The sequence below is a fragment of the Anopheles bellator genome, chromosome 1, assembly GCF_943735745.2.
Source record: "Anopheles bellator chromosome 1, idAnoBellAS_SP24_06.2, whole genome shotgun sequence".
Taxonomy (NCBI): Eukaryota; Metazoa; Arthropoda; class Insecta; order Diptera; family Culicidae; genus Anopheles; species Anopheles bellator.
The window spans coordinates 10,383,770-10,407,749 of record NC_071285.1 but is presented as its reverse complement, the minus strand read 5'-3'; the positions used below and the strand labels follow the sequence as shown (position 1 = coordinate 10,407,749).

Here is a 23,980-nt window from a genome sequence, read left to right as displayed (position 1 = left end):
TAATTGATTCCGAACTGTATAGAATCGCTGATTCCGGACTGTTCGCCGGAGCCGCGCGGCTCGAGAGGATCATCGGTTTATGGAACCCTCTCTGAAACCCGGTACACCGCCGCGCGGGTTATTAAACCTGCTCCTGGGGCTATCAATTCTCCAATTTCCGATTCCCATCAACACAACACACTCTCTCGGGCTCTTTGGAAGAAAACAATGAGCAATTAATACGCGGGCGTGTGCGCCGAGATAGCCGGGCCCTGCTGCTGCCGTCGGGTGGCCCTTCACCACCCGATCGCCATGTGAAGGGCTATCCTTCTCCTCCGGGTCCGAGTACCCTCCCGGCATTTTTGCTGCCGGAGCGCACCGCGCTCCGCGTTGAATGGCTAATGAAATTCAATTAAAACGCAAAACGGCAATCAACGCGTCGGAAGGGGGTGTGGGGGGTTGGGTGCACCACGGAAGCGCAATGCAACAACGTGCCTGTGGTGGCTCGTGATGCATTTTAATCGATTACCAGTGGCCCGATGTGTAGGCCCTTCCTCAGTGTGTCTCTTTCTGGGATTCGAAGGAGTTAGGTTAGGCGGGGCCAAGAGATGCTCAACGTGGCCAGCCTTTCGACTAGTTGTTCGGGTTAGGTCCAAACCGGTGGGCTCCATATTTCATTCTTTCCGCCGAGTGCGCCTCATGACTTCTCGTTCCGGGAAAAGCTATCAACGCTTTCCATCCACGTGCTTCTCGGTGCTTAGAATTGCGTGCTGCCCGGCACTGGCTGGCTTTTCACCGAAGTGCTTAATCACACAGCAAGCCTTCCGATTTCCCGGGAAGTGCTACCCCCAGTGTGTTCTGTGAGACCCTGAATTCCTAAAATTCCAAATCACTTACAGCCTGGGTCGCTGTCAGAAGGTGAATTATATGTGTGCGCCTAGCTGTAGAGCGGGCACGGCGATATCTGTCCCTGGCGTGGCTTACTTCTGGGAATTACACGCAACGCCCCGGCACACACCGGTCTCCTAATCATTCCGCAATTGCACAGCGTGTTCCGGTTGGGCCCTATCATCGTTCCGGGGGAATCCGTTTTGCGATTCAGTTCGGTGGGGGGTTCGTCGGTTACGGATCTTCTTCACCTCTGCTGTTGGCAGGGTTGATGTGGCGGCTTCTCATCCGTTACGATAGCGCCTATCTGCACCGAGACCACCGACCCCATCAACGGTTTGCATGCAATTAGAGTTTCGTAGAATTTTTCGTAGTGCTTCAGGTTTGTCCTGCTCTCCTCACGGAGGTACACTATACACAACGCCGCATTATCTGCTGATATGGCCCTGCCCTGTGTGTCTCGCTCTCTCTCTCCCTCTCTCTGTGCCCATAATTGATGGTTGGGTCACGTACTTTTCGTAGGAAATTTGCTTAACCACAGCTCCTCGTAACCATGCCGCCTTTCCATGGTGGGCAGCTGCTGTCGGCTGGCTGTGGGCAATCCTTTTCGTGGAACCAACTGAATGCTCCCCCAATGAAATCAGGGCTCTCAAAATGATGTTTGTATGGGGGACTCAATGTTTACCACTGACAACTCCCGATGGGCTTTCCCCCGTGAGCGTGGTTCCGAGTCCCCGAGTGTTTGCTGATTTTGGATTTTTGTGGTTTCTCACAACATCAACAACAGAAGAAGGAAGGACCGTGTTGGGGGGCTAATTGGGATCGAACCCTCGGGGGCCGGTTTGTCGGTCCCGCCCGGAGGAGCTTCCATTTCAATTTCATTCATCAACGACTCCGGGCTATATTCAGGCGATACCTACCGATGGTTGTCAGCATCAGGCTCCATGTGAAACAATAAATGAAGCTCCGCAAAACACAGAGTGAAATTGTATCTGCGGGGACAGACGATGCGTAATGTAATCGCTATGTTGCTTACATCCTAGTTATTACTTTCTAAATGAAATAAGCTGCCGACCCGGCTAGGCATCGCCCGGACTTTGCAGTGATTACCATAAACGCAACGTGCTGGTCTCGGCTCCCCAACAAAGATGGTTCTGACGCACAATCATCATCATCAATGCGCCGTCATCAGCAGGCATCTCTTGTGAACTCCATTGTCGCGTGGCGACTCGCACTTGCTTCCTGGAATGCATCCGCTTCGAAGACGAAGATGGAGGACCGCGATTTACAAAATCGGCTCGCTCTCCCGACTCGCGGCGCTGCGTGTGGGATTACTGAAATTATGTTCCCTGGAAATTCTGCCGACTCTGTGTGCGCGAAATAATAAAGCAAAATAAACACGCGGGCCGCTCGCGCGTTCGTGACCTCGGAACGGAACAGGAATGAAGCGAAAAAAAAAAACTCACAGCGAACGTTCCAAAAATCCCACTCATAATACGCCCGCCCGGGGGGAGAAGGCGAACGTAAAACACATTTCTCAGAATTTTATCGCTCTCGGCCGTGTGTGGGTTGCGTGTGCGTGCGTATGTGTCGGTGCCGCAGGAGCACCGTCCGGTGAACCTGTTTTTTGGGGCCACCACCACCGGACCCGGGAGTAGCCAGGCAGGCCCCGAAAATTGCGCAAAACTTTCAAACTATTCCAAGAATTTGCGCTCGCGTCATTCACCGCACGACGCAGCACGCGACCCGACCTGCGAATCGCGGCCTGCGGTCTTATCGTGTGTCTGTGTTTGTTTAAGTTTGTAGCCTTTTTTCCCGCGGCGATTCCCGGAAAACCATCGGTCTCTCTCGCTCGCTCTCTCCGTTGGCGCGATTTCGATCGCCAATCGCGATTTGATGTGCACGTGTCCCAGATGGCGCATTCCACGAGCTATGCGAGGCCGACCGGGAGCTAATCAGTGCGACTGGCGGCCTCCTAATGTTTGGTGATCAATTTTCGGTTAAAAGGGCGCTCTGCGCCAGTGCCCCGTTCTCGCCAATTTAGTTGGCCCAACCGATTCCGTCCGATGATGGCCGGCCGGTTTTGTTTTACCTGCTTCGGATTTCCCCGATTCAAGGTGTGGGTTATTTTTGGCCCCGCCATATTCTATTTTGAAAGTGGTCATAAATCTCGTTTGTTGTTTTTGTGTGGGTCGCTCGGCTCCTCGCGGGGGGTGTTAGGACACCCAGGAGGGGGCTTAGAATAGCATTAGAGGCAGATGGGGGGGAGAGGGTCACAGCAAATCTTTCTCATCCGAATTCGTTGAATCGGTTTCTTACCTCCAAACCATTCGCGCGGGTATTGTGTTTGGACATTCCTTAAGCTGTTCCTTGAAACAGTAAATAATGAAAGTAATTAAAGAGAGTAAGAGTTTAGAGTATTTTTAATGTTACAACTTTAATTCAAACCATCCACTTAGATCCACTCACCGTTTACCCGCTGATCATTGGCTTATCTTTTGCTACGCACTTCCGGCATACCGGCGGTTCAGTTGAGACCAAGCCCTCCATTGTTTTTACGGCGCATGTTAGTTGGATAATCGTTTCGTTTCGGTTTTTCCCCTGTCTTACTATTATCACGACGACGACGACGACGACGCTGTTAGATAAGGAGTTTCGCGGTAAATTCCTCGAACCGCCACTGCGCAGAGATGCGTCACATCATGTCCAGGGCAGTCCAGCAGCAGCAGCAGCAGCCACCTTCTGGTGGATGTTTGTTGTTCGTGGCCCCCTGTTGTTGTTGTCTTTTAACCCCCCCGAAAAGGTGCTGACGCAATTCCGCCTTTTATGATGCCGGTCGGTCCAGGTTCAGGTGGAGCGCGCAGGAGAGAGAGAACTCCTTCCGTGTTCCGATCGCTTGTCCGCCATTGACGCGTGAGACGAATGCGTGTGCGGGAGTTTGACGTACACGGCAGGTAAATAAAAATTCTGCGCTCGTTTCCCATTTTTTCCCCGGCCCAAATGTAAAGTTTGCATATAAAATCTCCCGACCATAGAGAGCTGCCAGGGAACATTGGCTGACCGAGTTTACTCTGAATGGCCCAGGCCCTCGAAGGGACAGTAACGGTTCGCGGAAGGTTCCTAGAATCACCGGACAGCGACCAAGAGAATGTGTTGGCTTGGAAAATCTCGTTCGAAAGTGTTTCGCCTATCGGAAAACGACGAGCGCCACGAGCTTCGGGGGAGCTTTCATCGACCGTGGAAAGGCTTTCCCGGAAGTTGCCCGCCCCCCCACAGATGGTCACTCACCACATTTTTTTTGTATCAGCACCAATTGTGAATCACCCTCATTTTGCGTGTGTGCCACAAACAGTAGCATTTCAAGTTCCGGTTCGTCGAACTCGCCTCTGTGTGGAAAGCAATTTAAATTAAAATGCTCTTCTCGGATTAATTACGGATGCGTAAATAAATACGAACTGATGATGACGAGCGGCGTGTGTTCTGGGAATGAGTGTTTTTCGCTATAATTTATCGGATCACACGCTGGTGGTGGGTCAAAATCATGGCAGCTCAGTACCCAGCATCACTTGGGGCTTCGTGGAACAACTAAATCACACACTTTTGCTCCATTTTTCGACGACTATGCTAATGAAGTTTGATTTATGGATTACTTCGTTCCAAATCCGTTACTTGCCTGCTTTGGCCTGGTTGGCCCAGTTTCTAATTATACCACCCCTAAAAACATGTCCGCTATTGGGAGGCCCCCTTAAGAACCGCTTCAGGTTGTATGCTCATTGGCAAATGCCGTGTGGGGCGTAATTTGTATTTGACCGAGTTTTAGCCCCCAGGAGTCATGCGAGAAGTCAATAGAGGTCGCTGTGTTTAATCGTCCGTACTGGACCCGTGATTAGACACAGGTCACGTGTCACTTTCGCAACCCGAATCATCGCGAAAGGTTCCGGCAAATGACCAGAATTCAGTGGAAATTCGTCGACAAATTAATTACGCAGGATCGGTGGTGGATTGTGTGTACATTTGGGACGCGCGCGCTTTCCCAGAATCAATCAATTACCGATACGATTCTCCGGGAATTGGGCAGCGCTTAATGGGAATTCCTACTTTGGACGAGCCACGCTATCGAGCCATTACGACGGTGTGTGGTGTTCCCGAAACTTTGTGCATGACGAGAACCCCGTCGTTCGCGGATTCCCCGTTTGTGGTGTGCGACCGTTAGTCATACACCGCACCAGCAGCAGCAGAGTCAGGATTTGCTGCGACCGGAAATGCAGGCAGACTTTCGATCGATCAATCGATGACCAGCAACACCCGGGAGGCGGTTTGCGAAATGAGAACACGAGGCCCCCTTGACCCCGTTCCGACGTTGCCGACGACGGTCCGTTCCGGTCGTTCGTGAAATTAGCCATTTTCATGGCCTTTCGGCCCGTACTCGTCTCAGCAGCAGCGCATCACGGGGCCGTCGTCGGACGTGATGCCGGAGCCGGATCACGTGAATGTGCCGCTTCGTCGGAAGAAAACCCTGGCCCTTGTGTGGTGTGGGGTTCACATAATGATCGTGTTTGTTTGCCACCTCTCGCGTCTGCTTCTGCGTTCTGGCGAAATTGTGCTAGGTCACACTGGCAACATCGCCTCACGCGCGCCGTTTCTCGAGTCGTTTGGAGTGAGCCAAAAAGCGGAGGGCCGAAAGTAGGTTATACGGCGGCGCGCCCTCTGGTGGTGATGGGGTAAACCTTGGGCGCACCTCTCCAGAGTCTCTCTGTTCTACATAACAAATGATAGAGTCTAGAGCTTCTCGTGTGTTGAATTATGTAGCAGTCCGGAAATCAGCCATGTCCCCGGATTTCGGGGCCAAAGAATTAGGTTACTTATTTCGACCGGCTGGCCGCCTGTTGGTTCATATTTCATCCATATTCACCGATACCGTGTTCAGGGTCGTGTGCCAGGGTGTTATGTTCTGCCTCCACGCTTCTAAAGAGATGCGTCTAGTCCAGTCCAGACGGGTGCCTAGGTCTCAAGGTGCGCGGTCGACACGATAAGACGCCAAAAACGAGGTGGAGGTCATCGGTGTAGTGGCGGCGCAATACGTGAGCCAACAGCGGCGGTTAGGTAACCACACGTGTGGTACCTTGGGGTGGTTAGAACTTCCATCAGGTATTGGTCTCTGGAGATAACACCGTGAGACGAGGTAATCATCAAATGCGTTGGTGCATTATGTGGAAATACACATGTAGGGCTATTGGAACTTCGAGGAACTTTGGCCATTATTTGAAGTCCCTTCGATGGGAAGCAGCACACAAAATGGCACCCGAATTTGCCTGTCGAATGATGGTAGTTTCCTGGAATTATCTTTCTCTCTCGGCGGGGCTTGATTGAATTTCTTTCGCGTGAATTCTGTGGCTATAAGCAACAACGACGAAGGGCTCCCTATGGTAAAATGACAATCATTAGGAAATGTCCCGTGCTTCGTCCGCCGCAATGCCCGTGCGGCACGTGCGTCATGTACGCCCGTTTATTTTTTCGATGGAAATCTAATAAAGGTTAATCTCTTCCAGGAAACCGCTGCGAACGAAGGCGCCATAAAAGATTAGCAGACGAGGAAGAGTGTCGCGACGCGGAGGACAGCAGTTTGGCGCAACAAGAAATTAATCGAAACGGTGTTGCGTACGCGGTGCTACCTTGGGACACACGCCAGACAACGACGACAAGCTCGTGTCATCCGCACGTTCGCCCATCGTGTGTTCGCGTCGCGCCAAATGCGTCGCGAAACGTCGCAAGTGCGTCGTGAAAGTCGTCAGTCGTAGACCGGCGATCCGGGCGGACACATGGGGGGCAAACATAGCCACCACGATCAGCACCATCAACAGCAGCATCAGCAGCAGTGCAATAGTGAGCAGCCGTCGCGGAAAGCCACGAAGCAGCCTAAGCCACCGAAGCAACGGAAAGCGAAAGCGAAATCGAAATCGAAACGTAACCGCCCGTCCACACTGAGCTATCTGAACGATCTGCCCACGGTGGACGACGGTAGTAGTGGCCGCTGGCCCGAGGAACATCACGATCAACGTAGCGACGGTTCGACGAGCGCCACCTGGGCGGAGGTAGTGGCAGTCACCGATGAGCAGCATCGCTCCCTGGACAACGACGAGGACGTGACCGAGCGTAACGACGGCCGCGGCGAGTGCGACCGCCTCGCGGACGGACCTCGCGTGGGCCAGGAGGCCGCCGCCGCCGACGACGACGACGAAAGTGCAACAAGTTCCGTTACCATTACGATTTGCATGCTGAAAATGGAAACGAATGCAGCAGACGGCGAAATGACGGCGGGCGGCGACAGTCGGACGGTCGAGACCGGACCGGTGACTGGTGGTGAGGCAGCGCCGGCGGAGGAAGAGGTGCCGCGATCATCGCCGACACCGCCATTGCCCGTTGCGATCGCCGCGAGCGGTGAACTGCTGACGAACATGGCGGGACCGCGGTGCGGTTGCTTTGAGGGGAGCAATTGTGGTCTGGTGGCCGCTGCCGTCGCGCCGTTGACATCGACGGCGACGGCGGCGACGACGAGTGCCGTAACACGGCCGACGGTGACGTCGGGCCCGACACCGACCGTCAAGTGCAGCTGCAATTGCAACGCCCTACCGATGGCCCTCGGCGGCACCAGCACTACGACCGCGATCGACAACCGGCTCAACAACAACAGCGAGCTGTCCGGGGTGGGGCTGACTACCACCACCGCCCCTGCGACAACACCCCCGACGATCGCGACAGCCACGGCGTTGGCGGTTTGGTCTTCCAATGCAGCGACGGCCGTTTCACCGTCGCGGTACAATCTCTTGTTTCAACAGCATCTGCACCACCATCACCACCATCATCATCATCACCACCATCATCACCACTTGATGCACCACCTGCATCATCTGCATCATCTGCACCACCATCATCACGAGGCGCCGATTGTGGCCACCGCCGATCCCATCAGCGCGGATCACGTCCTGCGCCACCAGTGGACTCCGACTACCACCGCCGACATCGTCAATCTGCCCCAGCCGGCTGCCCATCCCGCTACTGCCACTGCTGCGACCCTTCTCGATATCGACGGGAAGGACAAGCTCGAAGGACTGCAGTCGGTGGGGTCGCGGAACGGCAACAATAACGACGCATCCAGCAATCCAGCTCCTCCGGAGCACCCGTACAGTGCCGGCGAGTGTCCGACGTGCTGTGCCATGGCCCTCGCAGCCTCAGTTACGGGGTCGAGCGGAGCCACCGGAAACAACCTGGCTGCGGCGGCTTCCACAACCACCGAGCGCATCTACAACGGCAACGTCGGTGAGGTGGAGGAGAAAATTCTCAACACCTCCAACCAGCCGGCGGCGGCCGAGGCGGTGATTGCGTCGGATGTGACTACGGCCGGTGCAAGTGCAGCTGCTCCAACGGGTAAGTCAGGATGTGCCGTGGGCAGAGTTATTTAATATGCTGTCGTAATGTCCAGCCTTTTGAGTACGTGGGCAGAAGCGAATGCAATCCCGTGAATGAATCTCAGAGCACTGTTCCCCAGTCTATGAATGAAATAGTAAAAGTCGTGCCCAGTTATCCTTCTCGAGCTTGAGGGCTTTAACGGATTTAAAAAACGATTTATTGATTTATTAATTGGTAAAAAATATTGGCATAGAAAAGGTCCTCAATATTTTTGCAATATCCAAGGGTTGACACGAGCCACAATAGATTGAAAATCGTAGTAGGCTTAGGGTGGGCTTAGGGCAGGCTCAGGGTATCCCATAACCCTACGCCCGTCGATGACGTTTCTATTCCTGCCGAAGATCGTTCGCAGTAGGCCGTTACTTCGTGTTTGACGAAGATGAGAAAGGTTAACACATTTCAAATATAAGGATTGGGTAACAAGAAAACCATTATTTTTACGAGAATTTCAAAACATTTTTAAGGATGTTTCCGATGGTCCGATTTGCGTCAAATATGCCTAAAAAAAATGTTAAAAAAAAATTGGAAAGTTTGTTGCCATTTTGAAGGTAGCTTCATAATGCCTACTTATAGATGTCTTGGTTGTTATTGACGAAAAACTCTAGCAAACTATTTTCACAGTCTTCTCTTGAGTTCAAATTCTTCTTTTATTGACTTCCATTGTTACCACCCTGTAATTCACAAACGAATGGAACAAACAAAAAACAATTAAAGCATTTTTGGAAGTATGAATTGTCAGCTGGAAAACGAAATTGAACTAAATTTGAAATTGTTTGATCGATACTTTACGAGATATCTGTCACTAAATCCATCTATTCCCCAATCTTATAGATTCAAAAAGACATACAATTTATGGCAATGATAATGTTTTTGATCGACTTCCATCACCATGTTTTGAATTATATTTTTGCAACTCCAGCGTTTGCGGTTGTTGTGGCTCAAAGAGACCGCAAATGTCTACGTTTTATTACGCTACACGATTGGACTTATTGGTAGACAACTTATTAGATTAGACAATTGTTTAGATTTATCATTAGACAATTACTGTGAATCGACTGTGCCATTGTGGCAGTGATACCCTATCTTTTGCCGTTGCGGCCGAGTTCGGAGTGTGATGTGCCAAGTGTGATTACCTATCACATCGCGGATCCCGGATTCTGGTCGTAGCCGTGGCCTGGCCCCGTGGACTGACCATTTACGGAACACGTTTTACCGTGCTCCTCTTGCCCGGTTATGGTGTGCGGTTATGATGGCCACTCTGCGGGATTCCATGTGGAGCCACCCATGTGCTCCGCAGTGAGATCACCGCCATTTTTTTCCCGACACGGCCCTAAACCCTTTCTGGGCGTGCTCTGGTCAAGGATATGCTCTCCAGCAGCAAACACACCCTGTGCTGCTGCAGTGCAATGCCACGGAATCGTCGTAAATTATTCATTGCCACCATTTTTTTTCGTCGTCGCCATCGCGGAATTCCGCCTGTCATTAGCCTTCGGTGCTTCAAGTCTTTTTTCAGTGTATCGATGCCGGGGGGACCAGACGTGTGCCGAAAGGGGGTGAACCGTTAAAGTCAATCATAATCTTTTTACGGTCTCCTCTTGGCCGGGGGCGAAGTAACTTCGTCATACTCCGTGGCGTTGTCCCTGTGCTGCGGAGCCCCGGAGCCGCGTTGCGAGCATTTCATGTGAACTCGTAAAATCGTGGCGAACGTGCGCGCACTCTCTGCGCGTTCTGTTCTGCGCGTTTTGCGTTTTTAATGGCCAACATCCGATTTATGACCGTTTCACGAAGCATTAAAATCACTCGCCTGAGAGAGTCCGCACAGCGCGCGCGGGCGTCGCCGGCGAGATCGGGATGGAATCCGTGTGTTTATGACGGCTCCGATTGCCCAGCCCTCCGTAAGGATGCGTCACCTTCGGTTCTTTGTCGCGCACTACGTTCTATCATTCGCTTTCATCATCTCATCCACTCTCTCTCTTTGTGGAGATCGATAAATAATTCAAAAGCGTACCAATAAGGGTTGTAATGCACCGAAAGGAGCAGACAAGAAAAGGACACGATCTCCTCGTGCATATTGTAAAACCCTCTTCCTGTTTGCTCCGGCCAGAGCTCTCGAGACGGTGTGTCACTCTTTGATCAGCGTACCGAAAGGAATTCAATTAGGAGCAGCAACGCGAGGAACAGCGTATTAGCCTACAAGTAGGAGCGGCTGGGTTTGCTCTGTGCGCCAGGCGAGACTACCTCAAGAAACCTTCACCGGGGTCGGGTTTTTATCATTCCCTCTCAGTCTCTCTCTCTGCTACTGGATCCCTGGATTCCCTGGAAGCGCGCTGCCCAAGTCTGGAACGAAATCTGTTAAGAGGAGACCGCCATGTCTCAGAAACAGGATGCAGTTCTTTGTTCCACTCACCGCCCGCTTTGCACCATGCTCGGTCGCTGCTGTGTCCGTGGGAACGAACATAGGTGATCCGGTTTGGCCGCGCCAAGATCAAGAAGGTGTGTAGGCGCTGCGCTTACCTTCCCCGTCTCGCGGCAGCAAAGAACAAATTCCACGAAACGCGGCTCGCTCTGTTTTGCGGGAACTGTTATCGCGTGGCCGTTTGATGTGTCAGGATATTAACGTTTCATCGGAATGGAATGGCAGCGACGGCGACGGCGGCGTCGTTGTAGTTGTTATCACCCACCACCCCAATGTAAGATGTTTGTTTTTGACGTTTACTGAACTACTTGGCAAGCGGTGGGGCTGCTGATATCGCTACGCGCAAATAACTACCGGGGAGTTCTCGGAACGTGGACCCGGACCGGAACTAAACGCGTAGCCACTGCTGACGTTGTGCGTGCACCTGCACAGATAAGTGGCATAGCCTACACCACCCTGTAGAGTAGTAAAGGAATCGACCACAGCCAGAGCCTTCATACTTTGGTGAGTAGGTATTTTTTTCGCTCAACCACGTCATAAGGCGAAATCCTTACCCACACATAGCGGCCGAGCGAGGACTACATTCCAGGGATTTTCCGGGGGCATTCTTGTTCCACGACGTCGTTACACGACACCGGGTCCGATCTGTTTTACATGGTTTTGGAGCTGGGTTTTTTGCGTAGTAGTGTGGGCCAGAAACTTTCTCTCCGCCCAGGACCTCTGTCTTCAGGCACGTAGGCGAGTGGTGATTCCGGGAACCCGGCGCGACGCTTCTGTGATACGCGAGTCTTCCCCGGAACCCGGCCCGGCCCGGCTCGGCTCGGAGCGAGCAATGTGAACCCGTTCCGGGAAAGTGTTGCGTTATCGGCGCACCCGTGAACTAGCAAAACGAGGAGCAGCGGTGAGCAGGACAGGCCCCCTCAGACCCCTGTCGTTGCACTGCCCGGGGGCTAACGGTTGTTCCGTCGTCGTACACCCTAACGGTGCAATGTGTTTTCTCATGTTGCCCGTGGTGTGCCGGCGTGGGTATCAGGTGGCCCACCACCTCGGTGGGTAGTGTGCCTGCTAAGCTGACACCTGGTTCCCCCCACGACACGACACGGGGAGGTGGGCAGCATTTTTCAAGTCCTACTCATCGCGCCGTTACCGAGATTGGCCACTGGCGCGCGGGCGCGCGTTTTGTTTGTGCTCCTTGTAACCCATTTTCAAACCGACGCCTTTAAGAGGGCTGATGGAAAAGTTACGCGACATTTGAAATTCTGCGGCCAACGTATATCCGATTTTGGACATCTTCTTGGCCGCGATGATAAAATTTTGAACCACCGGGTCATAATAGCTTTACCATAAGTCAGAGTCAACATTTCCATTGCGTCCATGCTTTTAATTTCGTTTTTTGCACAAAATTTGATAAAGATTTTTTGCAATTTTTTTTTTGAGACAAAAATCGTCCATAGGCGAAATTCAAATGTCGCGAAACTTTTTGATCATCCCCCGTATGTGTTGGCCGCTGGGTGTACCAGGAATGCATTTCGAGTCAGTCTTGCTCGGGTTTTCCTTAAGGGCACAGTGCATGGCGCGGCAGAAGTAACGAATTTCTCGGCTTCTACTCTCTTTGGCGATTTATAAATTTCGTAGAAACAGAACCGGGGAGGACCGAGGATCGAGAAGGGATTACAGCGGGCGTTGGGAAACGTTCCGAACCGGAGCGATTCGCGGAGACGTTGCTATCAATTTCTCAATCTTTAACCCGCATCACACAGGCTCCTGAGCTCTCGGCGCTTTGATTGGGTTTCCTTGAAGGCGCGCTCTCGTGGTGTGGTTATTGCCTCTGCTGTTGGCGGCCACACTCCGATGGGAACCCCGGCGGCAGCCGGTTCTTATCCTATTATCGTAACGAACCGTGCCCAATCTCTAGTGTCGCGCGGACTTCGCTTCCTTCTTGGCTTGGTTGATTGAATTAAATCGTTCAATACAATAATTGAGGAGCCGAGCTGTGGGGGGGGATCTCTCGTAAATGGTCCTGCCTGCCACCATCAGCAATCAACGATCGCTCAATCGCTTTCTCAAAGCAGCTGGTGCCTTCAACGAGGATGTTTCCTCCGCTCCTAATTTATCTTGGTCCCGGTCCCGATCTTGGCCAATCATAGTTCATTGAATCAAAGAAAGTCCCTTCCGGGGCGGAGCACACTAGCATTAGCTGCCGGGTTTCCCTTTCTTTTCACAACCGTGTGGCACTTGACTGTTGCTCGACACGAGGAAAGTCCCATTGAACGCTTTTATGAATGAAAATCTTCCGGCTCTCGGTTCGGTGGCTCTCCGCGTGTGGAGAAAGAAGGGCCACGATGTTTACCCTAGGCCGGGCGATAATGTGTGGGTCCCCACGCCAGAGGGGGAGTCCCCGGCTAGGGGAGGGTTGATAAGTTCCCGTGGCGTGCGTGATAAGAAGTTGTGAATCAAGAGCGCGAACCGATAGGGTGCCTCGGTGTGTTTGTTGTTTGCCCTTTTCTCTTCCCGCAACCGTTGCCAGTTGATTTTTTAAACTATTTACACACTTTGCTTTGAGTCAACTGATGGTGAGTCAACAGGAAGTGGGTTGATAAAGGAATGTCTCTATATATCGGGGCCTATGACCCTCGGCGATTTATTAAGGTTCGGAAATGATGCTTTTTTGGAGAAATTATTTTTCCTAATCATTTCTGCAACTTTTTGGCCATTCGTTTGAACCACCATTTCGGTTAGAGCCGGTTCTTTAAGAATCACATGGTGATCATGGAACATCTGCCCGTCCAACCAGTCCGATCCCGTTCCACTTCTAATCCGAAGCATGTCACAACGTGTCCGAACATGCGCCGGGTCGTGGAGACCCGGAGTTCCATGTGCGCCACATCGCTGTTTACAATCTATCACTTTCGCACTTCACTCAGACCTCCCCCGGGGAGAGAGGCCTCCGGGGACTTATCAAGGATTCATTATGCTTTAGGCATCCCCCGTCCCGCGTTATCAGCGTTAGAAAGGCGCGTGCAGTGGTCGATTGAAATTTTCCATTGCGCGAATTGCTTCAGAACCTTCTTCTTTCGGGTTCTGGAGCCTATGATGCAAGCCGATGTGACACCCGATGGCCGATGCTGCCAGATGATGCACGTCTCTCTCTCTCTCTGTCTCTCTCGACCCCAAGAAGACAGATTAGCCTCTGCAGTTCTCTGCAGCGAGAATGATGTCATTCGATCCCAATCCCGTCCGACGAAACGTGACGTAAGATTTGCATTTAGAGCGCGCGGGACTCGGCACTTCCGGTGCCCTTTCCTTGACCTACGATGCGGTCGATGCGCACGATGTGCAACATACTTGCAAAACATAACAAACAGACCACAAGCGCAAAAATAAAAACAAACAACTCGCAGGAAGTGGGCCTCTCCAAGTCACCCGACCACCAATCACTTTGTAGCAGTTCTCTCGCTCCAGTTGTCTCGGAATTGACCCGTCTCGATCGAGTGAGGATGAGGTTTATCTGAACGGGAGAGAGGGGGGGATCTAGAGCCGCATGATCTGTCTGAACCTTATCCGCGGCCATTGAGAAGTTGCGGTAAACAAAATCATGTTTCACGCGCTCAGAAAAGGTAATGATGCAACAAAAAGAAGGAATAAGCGATTCGATTGTTTGGAGCCGAGCCTTAAGATTAACGATTAATAATCGGTCATGTCTCACGAGCGTTATTAACTCATCAACAATCAGAATGTCTTCATTTTGCCCATTGGAACTTCTACGAACTATCTTGACCCTCCGGCCTTTAAGCTCTATAGTCGGACTTAACAAAATTCCAAGAAAATGAATAGAGGTAGCTTCTTTTTTGGAAAAATAATAAAAATCTTTATCGACGTCCGCTTTGAAAGGGGAACCGATGCGCGTGAAAATTGGATGCGCAGTTCGCGCAAAGTTGACCCTCATCGTCTTCTTTTGACCATCGTCCATCCACATCCCATCGGAACGGTTGATTACAGCCGAGGGACTACTGGTGGCCGCGGATCCGCGGATTAGAAACGCAGTTGGGATTGGTTCCGTCCAAACACACATCCCCCCGGTTCGGATCGGGACAGGATCGTTCATGTTTCGTCGTGACATGACGTGTGCGGTTCTTAATTCTGCGTGCTGTCCGCCTGGCTCTGCTGCGTTGTTGGTGGGTGATGCAACCAGAGGACCTTGCGCATCGTGCATGTGCATGGCGCTCTCTGGAACTGTGGCGCGTCCCGTCCGTTAGTCCGCACCGTAAGTCAGTCAGTCGAGCACACCCCGGACCCCCTCGGAACCGAGCTCTCGGAGTCCTCTGGCCCCCCGGGGGGTCGCCACCACCATCTGCTGCGTGCGTTCAGGTCCAGCCAGCCATGCCTTGAGCGTTTCGAACGCGTTTACGGTTTTACGACTCTGTTTTACGGCTCTGTGGCGGCCCCCAGAAGACGACGCGCTATCGGTTTTCGCGTGTTCAGTCCTGCCTGATCCTCTCTCTCTCTCGCTCTCTCCCTGTTTGATCGGCTCTGATCGCGAGGCGAGCGAGAGAGCCAGTACCCCGATTATTGTCTATCATGTGTGTGCATCACCCACGGCGCGGGACCGCGATGATCATCGCGCGCCGCATTCGCTGGTCGGCCACCGAAACGTCAACCATTGTGTGTCCCGGCGCGTTGGTCGCGCCTTGGCAGTATCAGTAAAGATTGTTCGCCAAATTAATGCAGTTCTTGCTCGGCGGCCCACGGTGACAGTTGTGTGTTGTGTGCTTCCTGATAAGTGTGGCGTGGTGGTCCTCAAGCGAACATCGAGAACCATTTGAACATCATTTGTGGTAGAGAAAGTGAATTGTGTGTTGGGCCTTGCCGGTGCCAAAGTGCGAATGCAACCGAAGGAATGAACCATAAAACGTTTCTGGACATGCTTTGCCCACTGTTTCAGCGACCCGCAGGTTAGTGTACTCAGCGAGAACCCGACGTCTGACACTTGACCTCATTCCCAATGTGCTGGGGGCATCTCAAGGCTCGAGATCACTGTCTTCTTCTCTAGTGCACCACCAGCAGAAGGATCAATTGCAATTAACGACAGTGGTGGCTATGAAGTTATCACGACCAGCCAGAGTGGGGGACATCAGTACTAGTAGACGACCCCCATATGAAGTCGTCTAGGTCTGAGGGGTCTCTCGGGTCAATTCTATCCATTTTAGCATACGTTATCTGCAGTGCTGCTGGGGAGAGGGTTCTATTAATGGTGATGCATTACTGTCCGTCACTCAGTGGGGCTTCTTGGTAGTTCCAGATTGCCCACTGTCGGATGATCCGTGCTCGGGAGACGCTGCTGCCCATCAATTAGCAGAGCGAGGAGGATCATTGTGTTAATTAACGTGGAACGAAAGCTGGTTTCCAGGATTGCATTCCCAGGAGGGATTAGCTGAGACTTTCGGAATACCCTACACGACAGTGGGCAATCCCGGGTTAGGGAAAGCTAATATTGTTCTGAGTGATTCACGAGCATGCTCCGAAGGTGCTGGCGCACGATATTCCACGCCACAGCGCACGCCGCGCTGCACTGCTTTTTATCTCCGGAATCCCGGCAAACGAAGGTGTGACTCATGCACACGGTTTTTGGTGTGTACCTTTCTTCACGCACGTGGTGATGAATCACTTCTACGTTGGCCCACCACATCTGGCACCGTCACTGGGTCCCCAAGTTATCTAGTGACCGCGTGTGAAGAATGGATGCTAATTCGATTCGTAGATAGTAGCGTCTAGAAGCTCCTGTTCGTAATCTCTTCCCGGAATTGGGCGGGGACACCACGAACGATTATATTACGATTTCGTGGAATCGCTAACGGCCACTAGAACTTCGTATCTCGGTGGTCGATTGTGGAACTAGATTATCCTTCTTCGTGGTGGTAGAGCAGAGCAGTACGGACACACAGAGTCCGTTAGTTGTCATCCTCAGGCCACACAGTGTGGTGGTGGCTTTCCGGTTGCGATACGGATAAGTTTCGTAATTAACATCCATCAGCGTCGTCTTCTAAAAGGCAGAGCAAGTTTACGTGTCCTGGAATGCGATCAAAGTGCACCCCCTTTTTCCGGTGAATCTGTGTTCTTTGGGTTTGATTTCTTAGTAAGAAGCCACTCTCTCTCTCTCTCTCTCTCTCTCTCTCTCTCTCTGATGACGTGCGTTTGCGGTCAAGATTCTCCGGAACTCTGGGTGTGGTTTATAAAATCATCCTCGTGCTTTGATTTGCGTCGATATCTCTCGGCCGCCGCCGCCGTTCGTTTCGCGGAAACCCGTTATCGAACGATTGAACTGAACCACTCGGGAACAACGTCCCAGTGGTTTCCGACGAATGCCGCGTTATTTGAAGAGCTGGGCAGAAGAACAACAACAATACCCGGTTCCCCGAACGAGAACCGGTGCCCGGCGAAGGTCATCCCGCGCCTTCCCAACGATGCTGTGTTTATGCGTGGGGGGGGCTCCGATTGCATCGATCTCGTTCGAACAGCGATGGGGTTAAGGAAGACTCTGCAGGCGGTGCAGGCTTCAAATCATCATCCAGTTGATGGGAATTAAACGCTGCTCGTGGACAGACGTGCGGACCCAAAAAGGAGATACTGACACGTGGCACGGAGGGTCATCGGTTTAATTTTTGGGGGTGACGTAATTAGATAACAAAATGGCAACCGATTTATTCTAGTCCTTCTTCTTCGGTGCTCTCTGTGAGTGGTGGGCGATCATCTGCGGGCTGTTCGCTTTCGATCATTACTATTCTGAGACAGAAAGCGAATCGAAGCAAGAGAGAGTAAGAGGGACGATCGCGATATAATTGGTTCGTGTTGTTCACAGTTTTTGAAAGTCCATTTGGCTGAGTGGACTCCGTTTTGACATTTGTCTTAAACCTCCCCCGGGTGGGCCCCACGGTTCAACGGGTACGCCCTGTCTCTGACGTAAGTCATCACAGGCGTCAGGCTTTCGCCTCCCGTCCGTCCTTTTGATGTGGGTTCCGGTGTCGTGAGTTTCGCTGGATCAACAATCGGAGCGGTCATATCGGCGGCGGTTCACGAATTCGATTTGAGAGGGTGTGTAATAAGCCGCCCAACAGTAGTAGGCCCAAGTGGGGTGACCACAGACTAAGCAGCCAACCGGTAAGCGGTCGGTTACACCGCCCTCAGAGCGCTTATGTGGTGATCGTGGTCAACCACCATCATTTGCAGAGGTCACCAGAGAGAGAGAGGATCTTTTTATTGGGATCATCATGGTTCGATCGTATGTGCCCCAATGAATGACCGATCATTATTTGACGAACGAAACGAAGTCCCATCTCTAGAACGACGCCAAGGCACGGTTGTTGTCCGCTTCATTATCGCGGTCCAACAGAGGGAGGGTTCCGGCTAGTGGTGGTCACCTTTAGGTCTCTGCTCGGATTTGCGCGAAACAAATTTGCACAGCTTTTTTTTGCAACCTCCAATAATCTCGATCGCGCCCCGGTTTTTTTTGCCATTTTGTTGGGCAGGGTACACTTTGATGCCCACCGCCCAAAGGATCCGACCGAAGAAGGGGCCAAGAGTGAGTTAGCGAGGAAGAGGGCGCCTCTATCGAAAATCGGCTCCTCGAGTTTAGAGGCAAGCGAGAGAGAGAGAGAGAGAGCGAGAGAAGAGTGTGCAATTAGGTCGAGTGAGTAGAGAGAGGTCTGGGACTCCGCGCGATGATGGCAGCTGAAAGAGCGGCTCCTGCAAAGGAAGCAGCAGCTGTGCCGTAGTGGTGGCGATAAGCGCACCGCGCAGGCAAAAGCAAACGGATGGCTCAATAACCTACAAAAGAGTGACCCGGAAAGCGGAGGACCCCTGCATATGGGCGAAGACATGTTCCAACACGTTCCGACACGTTCCGACCGGCGAGCGGTCCCCGAGGGATTATTCCTTCCGGGGAGTTCCCGGAGAAAGAAAGGACACGATCCAGAGTGCGTGATGGCTCAATCCTCGCATTCCCAGCCTTTCCTGTGAGTGACTGGGTCCAATACTTTTTGCACTTTTGTGGGACACACTTCCTGTGGCCTTTTTATGTAAATTTTGGGTCCCATTCACGGAAGGACGACACCAGACCCCCGGACCCATCCGTTCCCAGTTCGCTCTCTGGTGTTGTTACTGCTGTGGGTTGATTTGGAGATTGCGGATTGATTTTTTTTCCCATGTCCGCCGCACCTAACGACCTTCAGCGGCGAGCGAGTTCCAGTAGCAGACCATTGCCTCTCTCTCTCTAGCTTTCTGGCGCTCTACCTACCTCTGTCTCTCTCTCTCTCTCTCTCTCGTCAATTGTCGCTATTTGCAAAGTTCCCGAAAAGGTAAAGGTCGACCGGCGGCGGCGGTGGTGGCGTCGCTGTGTTTACCTTAAGTCCGGTTTCTCGGAATGTAGGCAGAGAGGGTCCTGAGGCGCGTCGTCTGAGTGGAGGGACCGTTAATGAACAGCCAGCAGTGGCAGCAGCAGTTGTTGTTGTTGTTGTTGGTGGTGGCCCCAGGATTGGTCCGGAGTGTATGCAAATGATAAGAGAAGCGAGAGAAGGCCCACCGTCGCCGTTGCCGCCGGGACGCGCCCTTCTCAGAAGGAGAAGGATGAAGACCGGGAAGGACACATCGCACACACACACTCTCTCACAGGGACACACACTCGTTTCCACTGCAAATTGAATTTTGTACTTTTCACGGAAATCACGAATGACCCCGCCACACGGCGACGCCGGGGACATTGGATGGCTGGGTGGCTGATGAAGAGAAAATGGCAAAGCAAAGTGATTGAACCCGAAAAAGGACACCTCCAGGAAGAACGGCGGCGGGGACCGTGCTCCGTGTGCGCCCGTGTATGTGCGACGGCGATCCTTTTCGGTGTGGCAATTGTTGTTTGCTTGCAGATTAGTTTTCCTTCCCGGTATTCCGAGCCGAGCCGAACCGCGCCACCGAGGATTATTTTATCCCTTTTGTGGCCCTGCCTCTCATTGGCGGCCCTGTGTGTGTTGGCGTGATGTGTCCTTTCGCAAGCCGGCGCTCTTGGCGATGTGTATGTGATGAGGATCGCGTGCTGCTGCGGCGCGACGCTCTTTGTTGTCGGGTTTCGTTTGGTGAGATTTGGAAGGGAAATGCCCACGTGAGCCGAAGGGCGGCGGCTGGCCTTCGTCGTAGCCGCCGTCGCCATCCCGTCTCCCACTGGCCGGTGTTGCGGAACGTGATCTTTATTGTGTGTGCCCCTTTATTCTCTCGGGGGCGCTTTCGTTTCACTCTGACATCTGTTGGCAATATGTCAGCAAGTAAGGCGATTACGGTGAAATCGTGTCGTCCTGGCTTTTTGCAAATTCGGTTGGACATCATCGCCCCAGCGTCGTCTTGCCGTGTTTGCGGTCCACCGTGGCCCCGGTTTGCGCTTTATGCGGCGTTGGCGTTAATTCTTTTTGAGAGATTTCATTACCTTTATGGGGTAAGTTTGAGTTGCACGCGATGGCAGCCAACAACCCCTGTGGTGATCGGTGACCTGTAAGCCGAAGTCGGTCATGATCCTCGGATATTGATTTTCCAGTATTGGAACATTCTTCCGGTTAATCGAGTGGCAAAATCCTTTTCGAGAAATTAGTGAGTTCCAGGAACAAGAGTTTCGGGGCCAAAAAGGCTGACCACCGTTCCCTGTCGATAACGAGGCTTGTTACTGTAGAGTGTTCCCTTCTGGACTCGTAGAGAAGTTAAAAGGGATGTGGCGGGACAGCTGTTGCGGTTGGTTGTGCCTCCTCGGTACCTTGTACGCCAGCAAGGATTCTCAGATCCAACTTGGGATCCTCCCGCCAAAAAAGTGAGGCTCCACTTTCCAGGAAACCTCCACCAGTGCGCCAACGAAGAATGGCAGGACATCACAGGAACCGGAAGCGGCCGTGTTCCGCTTATTTGGTTGCGTTTTGTCCCCACCCGGATTACTCGGAAAGTGGGAGCCGTAATTTGTGTTCTCGTCGTGGCCATCGGGTTCTTTGTTCTGTTCCGGTTCGGGTTTTTACTTCTTCTCCGGGACCGGCTATCTCCCGATTTCGGCGGCTCCAATTTAATGACTCGGTCCACCGTCCCCATTAAGCGGCCAGCAGCACTTCCGGCAATTATCGGCCGAGTTCGACGGTGACCGAAACGTGATCACCATCAACCAGAGCCCGATTACCATCGACCCCGTCTTTTCGGACCACAGGACCTTTTTCGTGACTATGCTAATGGTGTGTATGTGTGCGTAATACGGTGGTGTGTGCGACCTCTAAAGGTCTCTGGAAGCTTTTGTGCCCCGCTGCTGTAAGCTTCCTGGAAGTGCTTCCAACTTAATAAGATTTCTCCCGAACTTGGCGTTCAGGGGTTTCGCTCTTTTACGCACCATCGTCGCTCGCTCTCGCTCTTACCTCTCTCTCTGTTTCATTCACTCGCACCCAATCTGAGTTTGGTCTCTCTAACATTTGCGCTCTCTCTCTCGATCTCTCTTTCTCTCTCATCAGTCGAACCGGAGGCAGCATCCTCGGCAGCGGCGGCGGTATCGCAACAGCAGGCGGCCACTTCTTCGTCCTGCGATGGTACCGGGATGAGAGCGGAGGCGGTGGAGGACAATTCCTCGAACCCGGCAGCAACAACAACACGGTCGGGTACGGTGGTGGATGCTGCCGTTGCTGCGTCTTCGTCGGTATCACCGAGCTCGGCAAACTCAACCACCGACAGTTCACCAACGACCACGGCCACTGTCGGTGCAGCTGAGGCAGCAGTAGCAGGATCAGCAACAGCAACAGCTCCAGTAACACCTGGACCGTGCTGTCGTAAGCAATCGACGTCCGCCGCGGCCACCCTGTTCAGTTCCTTATCGCTCTCCGGGCGTCGATCGCGCAGCAGCAACAGTGCTGCGCAGACAGGCTCGACAGGACCGTGCCGCAATTGCTGCCAGAGCAACGATCAGCCAGCGGATCAGCAACAGCAGCAGCGATCGTTTGCAACCTGGATTTCCGGTGGTCGCGACCGTAACGCAAACGGTGGCACTGCCAGCAAAGCCAGCAACGGCAATGACGGCAAACCGAAGAAGGGCAATTGGCGTGTTTCCTTAAACTGTAGCATCCTCCGTGGTGGTGCCGGAGCGGCTGCCAAATCGTCGTCATCTCCATCATCACCGCTTGCCACAGCCGACGGTGGTAACGTGATGGTCAAAGGATCATCACCTTCTGGATCACCGGCTGCGACTCCTTCGGTGGCAACAACCGTTGCTGCAACGCCTTTCAGTGCCCAAAACAGTATTGCTTCGGCGGGGACGGCTAGTGCCTTGTCTTCATCGGCCACCCATCATCGTGGGCCGACCTCACTGCTGGCGTCGAGTGTAACGGCTAAGCTGCTTAAGGGCGGCGAATCCGATAAGGTATGTTCCTGCTTTTAATCGTGATTTAGTCCTTCGTCCCAAGCATTACTTACATTGGCCATCTTTTGCTTCTTGCGCGTTAGGAGGACTCTTGCGTTTGTACGGCCTACCGGAAGATGAGCGAATCACCGCCGCCACCAGCACCAGCAGCAGCGGTTGTCGATATGGCGGAAGTGGCTGCCGATCTTAGTGTGGCGCCCAGCAGCACCTGGATCACGAGCCCGGTGCTGCGGGCGACCAGCGGTGGCACTATGACCACCTTGCGCCCTGGTTCTACGGTGCCACTGGCGCCGGGTCAGCCGCGACTCATCGTTGGAACATCGAACCGAACCGCGGGTCCGATTATGGGCACCGTCAGCAATGATGCCGTACCGCCGGCGCTAATGCACAACCACCATCATCACCACGCGCTGGCCACGGCCGCCGCGATGGCCGGGGACCATCCGCGGTTCTTCTTCCCGGTGACGGCCGCAACCGCAGCGGGAGCGCAACCCGTCCACCATCATCACCATCACGGCCGCGGTGGTCCACAACCGCTCATCCTGGTGTCCGCCTCCGCCGGTGTGTTCGATCTCGGAAGGTAAGCTGACAGTTGTAAGCGCGAAACTCTGTGTCCGGGGATTTAATTAATTCCGAGAGCAGCGCTCTCGTGTGATATGGGCGCAGAATAACCGGAAATCAATTTATCGGCAGCCGTGTGGCAAAACGGTCAAAGTATTAATAATCAATCAGATTCAATTAGGGGGCGCCCTTCGCCGTCCCAGTGGGGGCGGGTATCGAGTGACATTCGCCTACCGCCACCCTCGTTATCGCCCGTCTATTAACGATCTCTTTCATCTTTACCGTTTCTCTCTCACTCTCGCTCTCTTTCAGTGACGAATTCTCGCTAGAGGATTGCGACGAACGGGCGCGGATACAGCGTGAGCTGGAGATCCGTGAAGGGGTCGACGCACCACCCAACTTCCACACCCGGCGGCTCGTGCCGGGAGGCAGCCTCACGTCGGGTCCGGGCGCCAACCACCCGATTGCGTTCCTGTGCACGCGTGACCTGCTCCAGCGTAGCCTGCTGCTCGCAAACAATTTCTTCCACCCGGACGATTCGATCGCCGGCGGCGCCGGTGCGGTCGGTGGTATCGGAGGAATTCCGGGTACCGTCGGTGGGCTCCACTCGCGGATACACTCGCAGGTCGACTTCATCCACTGCCTGGTGCCGGATCTGCAGAAGATTACGAGCTGCAGCTTCTACTGGGGCAAGATGGACCGGTACGAGGCCGAGCGGCTGCTGGAGGGCAAACCGGAGGGAACGTTCCTGCTGCGCGATTCCGCCCAGGAGGAGTTCCTGTTTTCCGTTTCCTTCCGGAAGTACAACCGCTCGCTGCACGCCCGGATCGAGCAGTTCAATCACAAATTCAGGTATGGCCCGCATGCCGGTGCCTCGGTCCGTTTTTCTATTCTTTCAATCCTTTTAATGGTTGTCAATTTTCTGTTCACTATTACAGCTTTGATTCTCGCGATCCGGGCGTTTACACGGCCTCGACGGTGACCGGGCTGCTGGAGCACTACAAGGACCCGTCGTGCGTGATGTTCTTCGAGCCGATGCTGACGTTCCCGTTGAACCGCAACTTCAGCTTCAGCCTGCAGCAGCTCTGCCGGGCGGCGATCGTGAGCAACACGACGTACGACGGCATCAACGAGCTCGCGTTACCAAAGTCTCTGAAGGCGTACCTGAAGGAGTACCACTACCGGCAGCGGGTCCGCTTGCGGCCACTGGACGAGCACCTCTACTCCAACGCGTAGCCGCTCGACGGTGGTTG

General features: G+C 53.2%; 1 protein-coding gene across 1 annotated transcript; it reads left to right on the top strand.

The window, feature by feature from the left end:
* Positions 1-6,686: 6,686 nt before the first annotated feature.
* Positions 6,687-23,963, top strand: LOC131205739 (mucin-2-like). The gene is made up of 6 exons (XM_058197973.1): positions 6,687-7,336; positions 7,478-8,292; positions 21,268-22,166; positions 22,250-22,746; positions 23,040-23,579; positions 23,666-23,963. The coding sequence occupies exons 1-6, from the start codon at positions 6,687-6,689 to the stop codon at positions 23,961-23,963; spliced, it is 3,699 nt and encodes a 1,232-aa protein (XP_058053956.1).
* The last annotated feature ends 17 nt before the right edge of the window (positions 23,964-23,980 follow it).

What these genes read in the sequence shown, in the direction of transcription:
- LOC131205739 (XM_058197973.1), top strand. Translation starts at nt 6,687, where the DNA reads ATGGGGGGCAAACATAGCCACCACGATCAGCACCATCAACAGCAGCAT. An exon ending in ACGAACATGGCGGGACCGCG is followed by an intron (nt 7,337 to 7,477) that starts GTGCGGTTGCTT and finishes CGTCAAGTGCAG; the next exon opens with CTGCAATTGCAACGCCCTAC. An exon ending in AGGGCGGCGAATCCGATAAG is followed by an intron (nt 22,167 to 22,249) that starts GTATGTTCCTGC and finishes CTTGCGCGTTAG; the next exon opens with GAGGACTCTTGCGTTTGTAC.